The sequence below is a fragment of the Pezoporus wallicus genome, unplaced genomic scaffold (assembly GCF_028554395.1).
Source record: "Pezoporus wallicus isolate ANWC-B61680 ecotype Strahan unplaced genomic scaffold, APGP_CSIRO_Pwel_v1 scaffold_13428, whole genome shotgun sequence".
Lineage (NCBI taxonomy): Eukaryota > Metazoa > Chordata > Aves > Psittaciformes > Psittacidae > Pezoporus > Pezoporus wallicus.
The window spans coordinates 543,913-558,862 of NW_026637482.1; the positions used below are offsets into that span (position 1 = coordinate 543,913).

The 14,950-nt window shown below is 41.7% G+C and overlaps 1 protein-coding gene and 1 long non-coding RNA gene across 2 annotated transcripts in view; one reads left to right on the forward strand and one right to left on the reverse strand.

Moving 5' to 3' along the window:
• DCC (DCC netrin 1 receptor) overlaps positions 1 to 14,950 on the reverse strand; it is a 602,355-nt gene that overhangs the window by 371,560 nt on the left and 215,845 nt on the right. The window contains exon 2 of the mRNA XM_057405653.1: positions 9,727 to 10,047. Coding sequence (XP_057261636.1) covers positions 9,727 to 10,047 — 321 coding nt within the window. The remainder of the gene's footprint in view (positions 1 to 9,726; positions 10,048 to 14,950) is intronic.
• Positions 1 to 14,950, forward strand: part of LOC130597281 (uncharacterized) — a 269,591-nt gene that overhangs the window by 240,307 nt on the left and 14,334 nt on the right. Inside the window, exon 2 of the long non-coding RNA XR_008971709.1 lies at positions 889 to 990. This is a non-coding gene — a long non-coding RNA (uncharacterized LOC130597281). The remainder of the gene's footprint in view (positions 1 to 888; positions 991 to 14,950) is intronic.

Genomic DNA, 14,950 nt, shown 5'->3' on the forward strand with positions numbered 1-14,950 from the left:
AGAGTATCTGGATTTCTACTTGGCCCTCAGAGTGGAGGAGAGGGGAAAACAGTGGAGCCTTGATGGTTCTGAATCCAGATGCAGTTTTGTTGGAGCTACAGAATGGGAGCCATGCCTCTGCCATTGCCTTGAGGATCCTAGAGGACTCACTGCATTAATGCAGATGAACAGATAGCTCTTTATTTTTTGTATTAAACATAGAGTTAATTACTCCTCCTCCTGGCAGAAAGCGTACCCACAAGCAACGTGGATAGATACACATGAAGAAATGTACAACTGGAGCAGTCCTCAGGAGTCCGCTCCTCCCAAGTCACTCCCTACATTAAGTCAACTACAGAAGTAAAATTAAAAAGTGATGAAAGTGTCCTATTAGTGTCTTGGTTTTCAGGCACTTGAATGTGAGGTGGAATATTAGCAAAGATTACCTTCAGACATGACCTACTACTTTGCTCGCTATTTTAAAATCAATGGAACATTATGGTACAGAGAGTTGGAAGAGAAAAATGAGTGTAAGCCAGAGCTGTGCATTAACTGGACACCACAGGGGCTGTCACAGACATGCTTCTTTTTGCCCTCATCTCCATGGGACCCTAAAGTCTCTGGATTCTTAGGCATAACTGATTAGTTGTACTGTATCTAGATTATACCATACCTAAATCATAGAATAATTAGGGTTGGAAAGGACTATAAGATCATCTAGCTCCAACCCCCCTGCCATGGGCAGGGACACCTTACGCTAAACCATATCACGCAAGGCCTTGTCCAGCCTGGCCTTGAACACTGTCAGGGATGAAGCATTCACAACCTCCCTGGGCAACCCATTCCAGTGCCTCACCACCCTAACAGGAAAGAATTTCCTCCTTATATCCAATCTAAACTTCCCTTAAGTTTTAACCCATCACCCCTTGTCCTATCACTACAGTCCCTAATGAAGAGTCCCTCCCCAGCATCCCTATAGGCCCCCTTCAGATACTGGAAGGCTGCTATGAGGTCTGCACGCAGCTTCTCTTCTCCAGGCTGAACAGCCCCAACTTTCTCAGCCTGTCTTCATACAGGAGGTGCTCCAGCCCCTGATCGTCCTCGTGGCCTCCTCTGCACTTGTTCCAACAGTTCCATGTCCTTTTTATGTTGAGGACACCAGAACTGCACACAATGCTCCAGGTGAGGTCTCACAAGAGCAGAGTAAAGGGTCAGGATCACCTCCTTCAACCTGCTGGTCACGCTCCTTTTGATGCAGCCCAGGATACGGTTGCTTTCTGGGCTGCAAGCACACACTGAAGCCGGCTCATGTTCATTTTCTCATTGACCAACACCTGCAGGTCCTTCTCCTTGGGCTGCTCTGAATCTCTTCTCTGCCCAACCTGTAGCTGTGCCAATATAGTGCTCAGCCTTTTCTACTTCTTGGCCTTTGGGCCCACTTTCTCTCTGATTCTTCACCCAAAAGGCTTTGATGACTGGCTCCGAAGACTCCAAAACTATTCCTTCTACCTGTCCAGAGTGAAGAATTCAGTATTTTTAGTAATGGGGCAGAAGCTGGCTGCTGTGTTTGTCTGGGCACTAGAAGTCAGTAGATATGTATGATAAAAAGCTAATAATTCTCTTCAAAACCACTCAGTGCTTAGCAGAAACTGTGATTACATGGACCTGTTAAAATGAGTCTGTGAAGATGCTGCGAGGGCTGGAGCAGCTCTGCTCTGGAGCCAGGCTGAGAGAGCTGGGCTGGGGCAGCCTGGAGAAGAGAAGGCTCCTGAAGGGGAGACCTGAGAGCAGCTCCAGTGCCTGAAGGGGCTGCAGGAAAGCTGGAGAGGGGCTTGGGACAAGGGATGTAGGGACAGGCCAAGGGGAATGGCTTGAACCTGCCCGAGGGGAGACTGAGATGAGCTCTTAGGCAGAAGCTCTTCCCTGTGAGGGTGCTGAGGCGCTGGCACAGGGTGCCCAGAGAAGCTGTGGCTGCCCCATCTCTGCCACTGTTCTGAGGCCAAAGCATTCTATGATTCTATGATTACGAAGAGCAGCCTGTCACTAAAAGCAGCTGGTTACTTTTAAATTTTCAGTGGACTGGGTATTCAAGATATGTTCTGCTATTCAGTAAGTATCCAAGTATCTTGCCTTATACCAGACACTAAGATTACTCCCAAGTAAATAAAGCCATCACATACAAACGTTGTGCCAGGCAATGAGAAATCCCATCACAGCTTAGCATGGGAAAGTAGAGAGACCTGGAGCTGCTCCACATATGGAAGAGGCAAATAGAGGAGCTGCTTCAGTTCCACCAGACTAAATGTGGGACAAACACACAGAAGAATTAAGGATGTCACTCACAGCCTGTTGCACAAGACTGATTATACAGAACAGAAACTTTTCCCATGGTTTTTCACCTTATACAAATAATAACCATGAATAATGTTGAAAATGACCACTTAAAGAAAAAAAACAATCAGTGATTGCATCAAAATGACAACTACCTTACTAGATATGCTGGCATTTCGTTTGGGGCTTTTTGATCACTTGTACCCCTGCACCCTCATTTACACCAAAGAAAACTGCATCTTATACCAAACCATGACAAGACAGTGGAAAAATACAGGAACCAAAACGGAGAGTGGCATGTAAAGAGTCAAATATTTACCTGATTTTCTGGTATGTCCTTTCACATTTCAGATCAGCTTTTAAATACAAGCATGCTAATGAGCTTTAATGGCATGACAGAGTACACATTTGTGGACTCATTTGCAGGTGGATCTTGCAAATACAACAAAGGAACATTAAGCAGCAATAGCATGGTGTGAGCACTTGGAAATCATCCATTCCATTAACTAAAAAAAATTATAAAGCACTACAGGTCATCAAGTGATGTAAAAAGTGGTCCCATGGGCATATATTTTTATGGCAAGGAGAAAAAAAAAAAAAGAACATATAAATCATCTTGCTAGTCATTAAACAGTGGACTTACCCAAGCCCTCATTGATTCCCCAGCAAATCTCTATGCACCAGTACACACTGTGTGCTGGAGTACATACTAATGTACAGGAATGCTGTATGTATTCATGTAAAATATGAATATAAATATAAATCTATATATATGAATATAAAAAGAGGAAAACCTCTTGGCTGAAAGTTCATAAACCTCCATCTGCCTTTCTGAATTCACTGTCAAGGGGTGATACTTGTAATCTAAGCTTTCTAGCTACACAGCCGTAATGTCTGTTCTACAGTTATTGACTTGCTTTTTTTTATTATTATTTTATTTTTCCATTTATCAAGAAAATCAATTTTTGGAGCTCCAAAATGAGTTTGTGAGGGAAGTAAAGTTTGTTTTAGTTTTGTTCACTACATTTATTATGGTTTATGAATTCACATTAAATAGCTTAAAGTCTCCTGGGGTTAGGATGGGGTGAAGAATGGGAAGAATGTAAACCCATGGGATGAGATAAGAACAGTCCAGTAACTACAGTATAATACAAAACTGCTACTATTACCACTAATAATGATAAGGGAAATAACAATGAGAGAGAATATAAAACTAAAAGGGGAAATGAAAAAAAAAACAACCCATAAACACAAGTGATGCACAATACAATTGCTCAGCACCCCTCAAATGACACCCAGCCCAACCTGAGCAGTGATCTGGGCCTTCCGGGAGACTTCACCCAGTTTCTATACTGGGCATGATGTGCTGTGGGATGGAATACCCCTTTGGCTACTTTGGGTCGGGTGTCCTGACTCTGCTTCCTCCCTGCTTCTCGTACCCCTCTTCACTGGCAGAGCATGAGAGACTGAAAAATCCTTGATCAGGATAAGCACTACTGAGCAACTAAAACATCAGTGTGTTGCCAGCATTGTTCTCAGACTAAAGCCAAAACACAGCACTGAAACAGCTACTAGGAAGGAGAAAAAAAAAAACAACTTACAGCTGAAACCAGGACAACCACATTTTGTTTACCCAATGCAGTATTTTCTAAATTTTGTTATTGCAGATTTTCCATGTTTATCCCATAGTTTCTTAGAGCCAATACCTCCCTGTGTTATTCTAAATGATTGATTTTCAACCTTAGTTCATTAAAATCCAAAAATGCTGGTAGGCAATAGCATCTAATGTTGTATTTCATAATGTATCACTTTTCTTTGCGCACTTATACAGATCTTTCAGAATGACCAGTGGATTTATAATATTCTGAAAATAATTCAGTGTTACACCTTCATTATTTTCCTAAGTGAGGAGTTGAATTTCTTCACACCTGAAAGATCTTAACCTTAGGTTCAACAGCTGGCCCAGCACCTAGACTTGTGTTACTCAAATATTGGGTTCAGTATTGTTTAACTTGTTCATCGATTACTTGGATGAAAGGATAGAGTGCCTCCTCTGCATGAGGATATGGAACTGGGAAGAGTGGCTCACACTCCAGGGTGCTGTGCTCTCCTTCAGAAGGATCTGGACACTCCTGAGAGATGGGCAGAGAGGACCCTTTTGGAATGGAAGTTTTGAAAGCCCTGTGAACACAGGGTCCTGCACCTGGGGAGGAATAGCCCCACACACCAGTACAGGATGGGGTCTGACCTGCTGGGAAGCAGCTCTACAGAGAGGGACCTGGGAGTTCTTGGTGGACAACAAGTTGCCCGTAAGCCAGCAATGGGACTTTTCAGCCAAGAAGATCAATGGTGTCTCAGGCTGCATTAGGAAGAGCTTTGCCTGCAGATTGAGGGAGGTGATCATCCCTTTCTGCTCAGTCCTGATGAGGCCTCACATGGAATACTGTAACCAGTTCTGGGCTCGCCGGTACAAGACAGACAAGTACAGTGTAGGGCTATGAGAACGATGAGGGGTCTGGAGCATCTTTCATGCAAGAAAAGGCTGAAGGAGCTGGGCCTGTTCAGCATGGAGAAGATTTCAGGAGGTTCTGATAAATTTATACAAGTGTCTGAAGGGAGGGTGTCTGGATGACGGAACCAGACTCTTCTCCATGATGACAAGAAATAGGATGAGAGGCAACAGGCATAAATTAAACCACAGGAAGTTCCACCTGAACATAAGAACTTCTTTACTCCGAGTGTGACTGAGTATTGGAACAGGCTGCCCAGAGAGGCCATGGAGTCTCCATCCCTGAGATATTCAAGACCTGTCTGGTCACAGGCCTCAGCAATGTGCTCTGGGTGACCCTGCTTGAGCAGGGAGGCTTGACTAGATGACCTCCAGTGTCCTTTCCAACCTCATCCATTCTGTGAAGTGTGGCAGTGCTGTTACAAAAACAGCAGCACAGCACAAAGTGCAGTCACAATAAATACAAGGCTGTAATCTCTAAGTCCAGTTACCTTGTGTCTTTGGAATCTCCTGGTGTTCTATCTAGACAAGTACAAAGCAAAATTTTGATTCTTAGCAGTACAATTATAAACCAGTTCATGGTTCATTTTACTTGGGGTTGCTTAAATTATTCCTCTAATACTGATGAAGCAACCTGTAAAACACCATGGCACAAACGGCACTCTCACATTCAGAGCTGAGGAATACACTGATGGTGCCAAACACTGTTTAAAAGCATTTTAAAATCCTCTAAAGCTCTTGAAGAAATAAGTTATTGCTTGACTAGCAGGTTTTTGGGAGCATTTGGACCAACTTTCAGCTGAAGGGGAAATATGACTAATGGGTTTTGTTAATTCTCTGGTACTTGCTCAACTCATGCAATAAGCAACACTGCAGCAACACTTTGAGAAATCCCCTATTTCTTGCCTGGATATTAACCTTCAGATCAACCAGAAAGCTCTTTCCACAATAAAGAGAAGGCTAGTGAGACTGTACTTAAGCTACCATCTAGTGACACATGCCATAACACTGCCTTAAAAATTCTTCATGAGATTAAATCTTTCAGGAGCTCAAAGGGCTCCTTAAAGCTGGCCAGCTGCACTTTTACACTGACCTCATCAGATAGGAGATATTTTCAATTACTTTGACAAAGCATGCCCTAACTATTCTTTTAGAGAGTTGGTTGTTGTGTTTTGGTTTTCTTTCCCTCTCCATCCTCCAAAATAACCTCTGATTTCAGCCAGGACTGCAGAGAATGAAACGCTGTAAGTACGAGGTAAGGAAGACAAATTGAAAAAGAAAAACTAATTAAAAGTCATCTAAATGTCCAAATGCTTCACTCACAACAAGATTTTATTGACACACAGCCCATGTTGGTGACTGGTACAGAATTCAGGTGAACTGGAAATGTTCAAAGCCAGGTTGGATAGGGCTTGGAGCAACCTGGTGTAGAAGAGGGTGTCCCTGCCTGTGGCAAGGATTGGAACTGGATGAGTTTTAAGGTCCCTTCCAACACAAACTATTCAGTGATTCTATGATTCTGTGATACTCATTGTTCTACAGACTCTAGGAATCTGCTACTGATGATTACCAAAGCCAGAACATTGGTCTGAATGGATCTATAGCTGTGATGTAGATTGTCTGTTGTTTGGTTTGTTTTTTACAAGGCTATTACAAATAATTTCCAGCATAATTTTCTAATTAAAAATCATCACAACCACACACAAAAGAATTCCTATCTCATCGCACTGGTTTCCAAGGGACTGGATGCTGAAGTTCAGGACTTTCCCTATAAAGGAACCTTTGATTCCACTTTTTATCTTCCTCTGAATGACTAACATTTCAGATCAACAGTAAAGCCAGAAACTTTGACAGATTGATGCTGCAGCAGTCTATAAACAGAGAGATAGAACAGGGCAGTGTGGTTTCTGTCTGAAATCCCACCAATTACTGGAAATACCGATAATCAGTAGTCTGTTAAATTGGGAGTTTTAATAAGACACTGGAAAAGGAAGCAGCTCGCGGTTTCTCTCCAGTGCTTTCATTTCCATTTCAGCCTGGAATACTTTTACAGCTGGAGCATGTCAGGGCTGTAAGGACCCTCAAGAAGTTCTTAGAAACACTGTATTTTCCCCATACATGGCAGGCTTCATGCATAAAATTCTTGACTGATTAAGAACAGTTTTCATTTGCTACATTTTATTTATTGAAACCACTTTAAGACATGAAAGTATAAGGGGAAGGGCTTTTAAAGGGCGATATACTTTCAGTAACCCTGAACAGCCTGTTCCATGCAGAGCTGTTACCTTTTAGCGATGATTGCTTTATTGACTGTTAATGCTTTAAATAGCATTGGGAAAACACATTGAGTCTTTACTGCAAGAAAGAAAGATCTATGTCCCTTATACATGCCCCTGGTTTGGTAATTTCAACCTACAAAGACATAAATGTTGATGAATTGTATGTTGCCAAACAGCACAGTAAGCACTTAAAATGCTATGAACAGGCCTACAGTTTCAAAGTGATACTACCAAAGGTTAGATTGTAATTTGGTGACAGAATGTTTTCCTACAGCCTGCCTGAAATATTAAAGATCACAATCCTTCCTTTAAAATCTTGAAAGAATAAAATCTTGCACAATGGGAGACTAAGTGAAAAGAGGATTTGTACTGTTGACATGAACACAATCTTCCACTCCTGAAGACAGTGCAATCACACATGCCATCATCAACTTTGGATGAGAACATCGGGCTGTCCAGAAAGTCTGTTTAGCAGGAGTATCTTGTACATCATACAATAGATCAGTAAGATTCAGTTTTCAAGGGTTAGAATATTGAACACAGCTCTCCTACCCCAACCATCATCTGTGTAGTAAGAGGACGTTTACTTGCTCTGCCAAGCAATGATTTAACACAACATACAGGAGAGTGAGACCTTCATTTCTCCTCTTGCCCTCTCTTCCTTACTCTGTCGTGTTTCCATCTGCCAGTGCCCCGAGTCAATGACATTCTGCCAACACTGCACACTGACTCCCTCAAAAAATACTCCGCAACCCAACACAGAAATTCTGCTCACTCAGGAATACATGTCCTTCAGAGAGCAAAATAACGATTTCTGCTTGAAGAAGTTGTTGCTAATTTTAAATGCCATACACCCTATGTTTCACCTTACAATATGCACCATTTTCACATGATCAGAAAAGAAATAAAAACCAGAGTCATCAAGGCCCCTACAGAGATCATCCAAGCCCAGTGCCCTGCAGAAAGCAGGGGCAGCTTCCAGCAGCTTGTGGGTCATGAGTATCTCCAAGGTGGAGCCTCCATAGTCTGCCTGGGCAGCTGTTGTACTAAAAATACTTAAACAACTATCCAGTATTTAATTTTGGGCACACTGCATCTTGTCCCATTCACTGTCTTTCCAATATTGAAAACTCGATCAGTTGTCCCAGTTTCAGCTCCCCCAAGCCCAAACTGCCCACCATCACTGCAGGGATATGAGATCAGGACCTGACACAAAAAGCACAGTTCTTCCTACAAAAATCTCAAAATTACAGAGCTGTATGCGCCACAGGGAACACATACATATATGCATTCACTTAAAAAAGAGTAATTGAAGTTATTTTATTAGTTAGTGGTTGCCAGTAACCAAGATCAAGGCCAAATAACAACTTGAACTGGCAAAAAGTCCTACTTCACAAAGCAAGGCTCTGCAGGCTATCCCTGAAGGAGAAACTTGGTAACAGAATGACCAATTTCTTTGCATCTGTGGGGTTCTCCATCACTTTGGGTAGGAGTCATAGCATAGCAGCACATAAACTGCTGATGATGTTAGGTTAAGTGACCAGAGATTCATACAGAAAAGTGGTGAGGAGGAGATAGATTAGGAAAGAGCTGACTCTTGTTTCCTGTTTTAATCTGATACCATGAGAAAATATGGCTTTTCTAGCTGGTGGAGAAGGGTTTGGAGGAGGGGAAGTGGTTCTTCAAAAAGAACCATAAGACTGAAAAAGGCACCTAGTTCATGAGGGACTGTCCAGACCAGCTGAGAAGAGCTGCCTGGACTCCCTCCCAGTGAAACTGGTAAGAGTTTAGGAACACACAGGATGACAAAAAGTTGTAAAACTCCTGACTGAACTAGACTGAACTTCAGTTTTATCTCACATCCTTGTGTTGTTCAAAATGTTGCATGACAGCAAGACTAGGTAGTGCTTAGACTGGATGCCTGGAGAAAAGTACTTCTCTTTTGATTTGACGGATTTTCAAATGTTTTTTCCCCAATAATTAGACAATTGAGGACTCACTACATCCTTCTACAGACTGATGAAGAGGCAAAAGACTCCTTCAAAACTTCAGACAAACATGATTCACGAAGATATCTGTGAAGTCAACGAGAAGACGCAAACGTTCTCAAATGCCTGGTAACAAACTTCTGTTCCTTTTGCAATATACCTACACAAGCACTTTGAAAGAAATACAAAGAGGCTGCCAGTTCCAATAAGCTCTGCAATGAGTTCTCTTCTACAAAAAAGTTCCTAAACAATAAAAATTTGTACATTTAGTGCCTTACAGAAGTTTGGGGGGGGGGGGGAGGGGGAGGAGGAAAGGAGGGTTGTAATCTTCAATTCATCAGAAAAGCAGTTAATTCCAAACTTCAGAGGTTTTATCTGTTTTGAAGACAATAAATATGCAGTAGATAAAGCAACAAAGAGGTGATTAGACATATTTAAACAAGAATAATACCTTGTCAGAAATAAATTACTGTCATAGAAGTGTCATATCTAGCTTTACTTCTTTTGAAGAGGGGGAGAAAAGAAAACCCAAAGCACTCGAAATGCTTTTATGTGCACTTTTTGCTCCTGTTTTTTAAGAAAGCATGTTCTTACAAAGAGTATTTCCAGCAACCCAAAAGGTAGGAATGTTTCTCCCTACCTGCTACCATGACCTTAGCTGTGCGACTGATGATAGCTCCAACGCCTTCTAGAGATGCTTCACACTGGTAGAGACCTTCGTCTGGCTTGTGGTGTCTGGAGTGGACTATGTTTTGTATCAGGAGTGATCCGTTTGCCAGCTGCTGTCTCCTTTCATCTACTGCCAGGTTCAAGAAGACGGCGTCTTTCTTCCATTTAATAACTGGGGCTCCTTGATCTGATTCTGCAACGCAGTTCAGAAGCACATTGCTTCCACGCATGGTGACAGCATCTGAAGGCTCAGTCAAGAATTTCAGTGCTGTAAAAGCCTTAAACTGTGAACCTGAAACAGCAAAGCCATAAGAGACAGCGAGTAAATATTGGTTATACATTTCTGTGCAGGAAGGAACATACTGTATTAGATACAGAAACTCAGTATAAGGAGCTACAATACAACCCCCATAGGCATCACAGATGCAGCTGGCAAAGAAAAGAAATTAGGCTATGCTTCTCTGCAAATTATTAACACATGCAAAAAAATCCCAAACACAAATCATATGTTTGTTCCATCAAAACATATCTGTAGATAAATTGGTCTTTTATTTATACAACACAGAGATAAAGCAAAGTTAAAAATCTATATAACTATATGAGATGGAGATTGGCATAAAATCACCATACATCTTGAAGTTTACTTGGAGAATTGAATTCCTTACAAAGGACCTTCTCTGGCCAAATGTCCTAAGATGCATTTCAACGTGACAAGCACAAAAATTGTGTTGGACCTCGCATGCTTTCCTCCCATTTATTTGATAATAGTAAACACAGCAAGACTGCAGCCTCACCATCTACCCGACACAGTGCCCAAACCCTTGGCCTCATGGATCATTTTTCACCTCATCAGAATGATGCTCTCCTCACTAGAACATTCCCCTCACTGTAACTAGTCTGGCCACTGGTTTCCAGTGAGACGAGACAGACTATGCGAGCATGTCGTTTGTACAGAGGAGACTCAGGGGAGCTGTTGAGCCAATGCCCAAGAGGCAACCATCCCTACCACAGCACTGAAAACCTGAGATTTTTTCCTTCTGCAAGGATACAGGGGCTTTAGACAAGGGCCTGTAGGGACAGGCCAAAGGGAATGGCTTTAACCTGCCTGAGGGGAGACTGAGATGAGCTCTTAGGCAGAAGCTCTTTGCTGTGAGGGTGCTGAGGCGCTGGCACAGGGTGCCCAGAGAAGCTGTGGCTGCCCCATCCCTGGCAGTGTTCAAGGCCAGGTTGGACATAAGGGCTTGGAGCAAGCTGCTCTAGTGGAAGGGGTCCCTGCCTGTGGCAGGGGTTGGAACTGGATGAGTTTTAAGGTCCCTTCCAACAAAAACCAGTCTGGGATTCTACAGCAAATCATAGAATCATAGAATAGTTAGGGTTGGAAAGGACCTTAAGATCATCCAGTTCCATCCCCCTGTTATGGGCAGGGACACCTCACACTAAACCATGGCACCCAAGGTTCTGTCCAACCTGGCCTTGAATACCACCAGGGATGGAACATTCACAGCCTCCCTGGACAGCCTATTCCAGTGCCTCACCACCCTCACAGTAAAGAATTTCTTCCTTATATCCAATCTAAACTTCCCCTGTTTAAGTTTTAAATTCGCCTGTAAAGGCAGAGGGAGATGGTCTCAGACCACAGCTACAATATAAAATCTGCTACAGGAGAAAAAAAATAATTATTAAACTGCTTGAGAACATGTGGATGCAGTTCCACAAAAAAAAAAAAAACACAACTGAAAGAAACACGAAGTGGTCCTTTATCTCTACTGCATCAAGCATTTTCTAATGATTGACCAGCAGGCAAAGCACACACAACATGTATTTTTAGATCACGCAGTTTTCTCAAGTCAGAGTGGCTATGCTTGAGAAAGTTTCCACTATATCATAGTAAAATCAATGGTTTTGACACACTGCTTGCCTATCTCCCCCAGTCCAGGGGCAGCAGATCCAAGGGTTTCCTGGTTTAGATGTCAAGCTCTGGTTCCCAGACAGACAGGCTGCTCCCCAACTTCCACCCAACACACAAAGTGATGCCAGCAGTAGCACCACTGTTGTGTGCTCCCATGCACTGGGAATGGAGTTTTCAGAAAGCTGCATGTGAATGCAAAAGTGGCTTTTATTGCTTTTCGTACGAAATTAATGAATCCTTTTACCTCATTAGAGCAAATGAAGACAAATAAAAGGATTCAAAAGTCCTAAGAAAACAATTAATTAATTCAATTTTATACCTCAAACCAAAGATTTCTATGAATATATGTAACAGTGCATAAACAGCTACTTGGCATTTTCTTTACAGAAATTAATTTTATTGTCAAGTGCTTAGTTCCACCTATTCACTAATTGGCGTAGCCGGGTATCAGATTTTCCTTCAAAGCAAATACAGAAAAAAGTGTGGCTTCAAAAACTTAATAACAGTTAGCAAAGGAGAAACAAGAGCTGAGAAACTCAATTTGAAGAGTACTTCAGACACAATAAGAACACCACCATTAGAACTTAGAATAAAATGTAATGTCTAATAACCTCAAGAAGGGTAGTCAAATTCTGATTTATTTTTCATATGCGTTGTAATGCTATGATTTCAGTTACTTGAAGCATAATGTCAGCATCAGGCCTGAAAGCTTGGCACTTTTGCCCTAGAACATAGGTAATATTAAGGAAGTATATTTACAATGTGTGAAAGAGTAACTCTAAAAAGCATGTGTTCCTTTCCCTTCTCCCAAAGGCAACTGTGTTCTGTTTGTAAATCGCAGCTTCTTGTTGGACATTTTATTTATGTCACCACCATTTATAACACATTTTAACACAGCTGTTTATGACAGCATGTTAATGATTTTATGTGGCTATTATCACAAGTAAATAATCCACTTCTACAGGAGAAATGGCATTATGACAGCTTCCAGTGCAGCAAATGCAGAAGTTACAGAAGATAAACAAAGATTAACTTTCTTTTCATGCAATTACCCTTGCAGTTCAGTTGCAATTTCAGCTATTCACATCTTTTGCAAAAGGCATATTTAACCTAAATTGCTTTACTACAAGGAAGCTAACAGCTTGAATAACCTGGAAACCATTCTGAATGTGAAGAAAATTCAGATCTTCTTGGAAATACTATTCCTGGAGATAGAAGTAGGTGACATCTGAAAAATGGAAGAAAAATTACCATGTATTTTCTAAAGAGATTACTTGGTAGGATAAGAATCTAATAGCCACATTTTTGTAGAATGTAGGTGCTGAAGGAGAAAGGTAGAAGAGTATTTGAAAACCCTATTAGTACCCGTATTATGCATACATATGCAAATATGCATTATGTTCAAATACTTGCATATTTGAACTATTAGCTAAGTTTATAAAGCCCAGCTGCAATGTTACACCTAAGAACTTTCCCAGAAACTTGTCATCTTATTGGACCCTTGACTTCCACAGAATTTTCATCCTAATTTCTACCTCAAGAAGCAGACACTAAACCTGATTCCTCTAGACCAGGTTATTAGGAGGAATAGGATACATCTAATACATACACTTATTTCAGCACTTAAAAAGAATTTAATTTCACAACATAAACTCAGCCTCTGGTAAGGGAGAGACAAATCTCTGACGTGATAAAACCAGACCACAACACACCTCCATGCCTTCCTCCTAAATGCATATATGCATAAAACTAAGGACTGTCACCTGAAGAAACAAAAGATTCACATATCAAATTAAATAAAGCTTTAAACTTTAATTGCAATGAGAAATCAAACCCTGCTAACACAGTTTCTGAAATGCATATTGAACGTGCTCTAACAGGGCTGAAGTAATATTCAGCCCCTGTAGAGGACAAGTAGCTATAAGACACAGCCCAATTACTAGAAGACTACAACACGACTTGCCTCAAAAAAAAACAAACCAAAAATGGTCATCTACCATTTCCTATTAATTGGTGGTTCTTTCCAGGGGGAACATGATTTCTCTGTGAAGATTTCTATATTCATCGTATATTCGCTAAGGACATTGCATACTTATGTGTGTATATATATACACATACCCTGAAAAAAAATTTGCCTATGAAATAATTCCTAAAACACTGCAGAAAACACAAATGAGTGCAGTTTCTCCAGCAACTTTTTTTAATGGTACATTTACTTTGAGGCCTAAGACAAGCTTAATAAAGCATTTCCCTGTATCCCTTTTCTCCTCTATAGTATCTCTCCTGTTTGAAGACATCAGGATTTCAGTTCATGCTCAATCCTAAACCAAACACCACCAGCTGCTTCCCCAGGGTAAGGCAGCTGAGGAAATGGGCAGATCAGCCACTACTAATGCAGCTCCTATAGACCCAATGGATCCCTACTGCCTAAGAGATGAAGGGGGCCTATAGGGATGCTGGGGAAGGACTCTTCATTAGGGACTGTAGTGACAGGACAAGGGGTAATGGGTTAAAAGTTAAACAGGGGAAGTTTAGGTTGGATATAAGGAGGAAATTCTTTACTGTGAGGGTGGCGAGGCACTGGAATGGGATGCCCAGAGAGGTTGTGAATGCTCCATCTCTGGCAGGGTTCAAGGACAGGTTGGACGAAGCCTTGCATGCCATGGTTTAGTGCGAGGTGTTCCTGCCCATGGCAGGGGGTTGGAACTAGATGATCTTAAGGTCCTTTCCAACCCCAACTATTCTATGATTCTATGATTCTATGATTCTAAAATCCCCTTGCTCTAAGAAAAAGACCAAAGCAAAGGAAAGCTCTAGCTTATGAAGGTCTTTCCTCCTTAGGCACTCACTGCAGGGCACTTTCTTTTTCCATATTGTCCAAAAGCAGGAAAAAGAATACTTCATGCCTTCACCCCTGCCTGGGGGAAGTCAAGGAGGAAATTGAGGGGAAGACCTCGAGCTGAAAACCAAGGAGGCAGGAGCAGCCTTTCAGTCTCAAATCTGAGTATCAGGCTTGCAAAACAGAGCCCAGCCAGCCATCTCTCCAGCTACCTACTGCACAGCTTTTTAATATCTAAAACCTGAAAATGATGAAAAAGTTCTTTAATATCTCTCCTGGTCCTTGGGCAGCTTCTTTGCTGTTGTACATTACAGTAAACACACCCAAAATAGCTGCCACTGTAAGCTACCTAGCGATTTTCATAAGCAGAGTAGGGTACTCATTTTAAAACAGAGCTGATAAGCCTACAATTTAATCCTTATTGCAGCAGCTCAACTGAAACGGAAA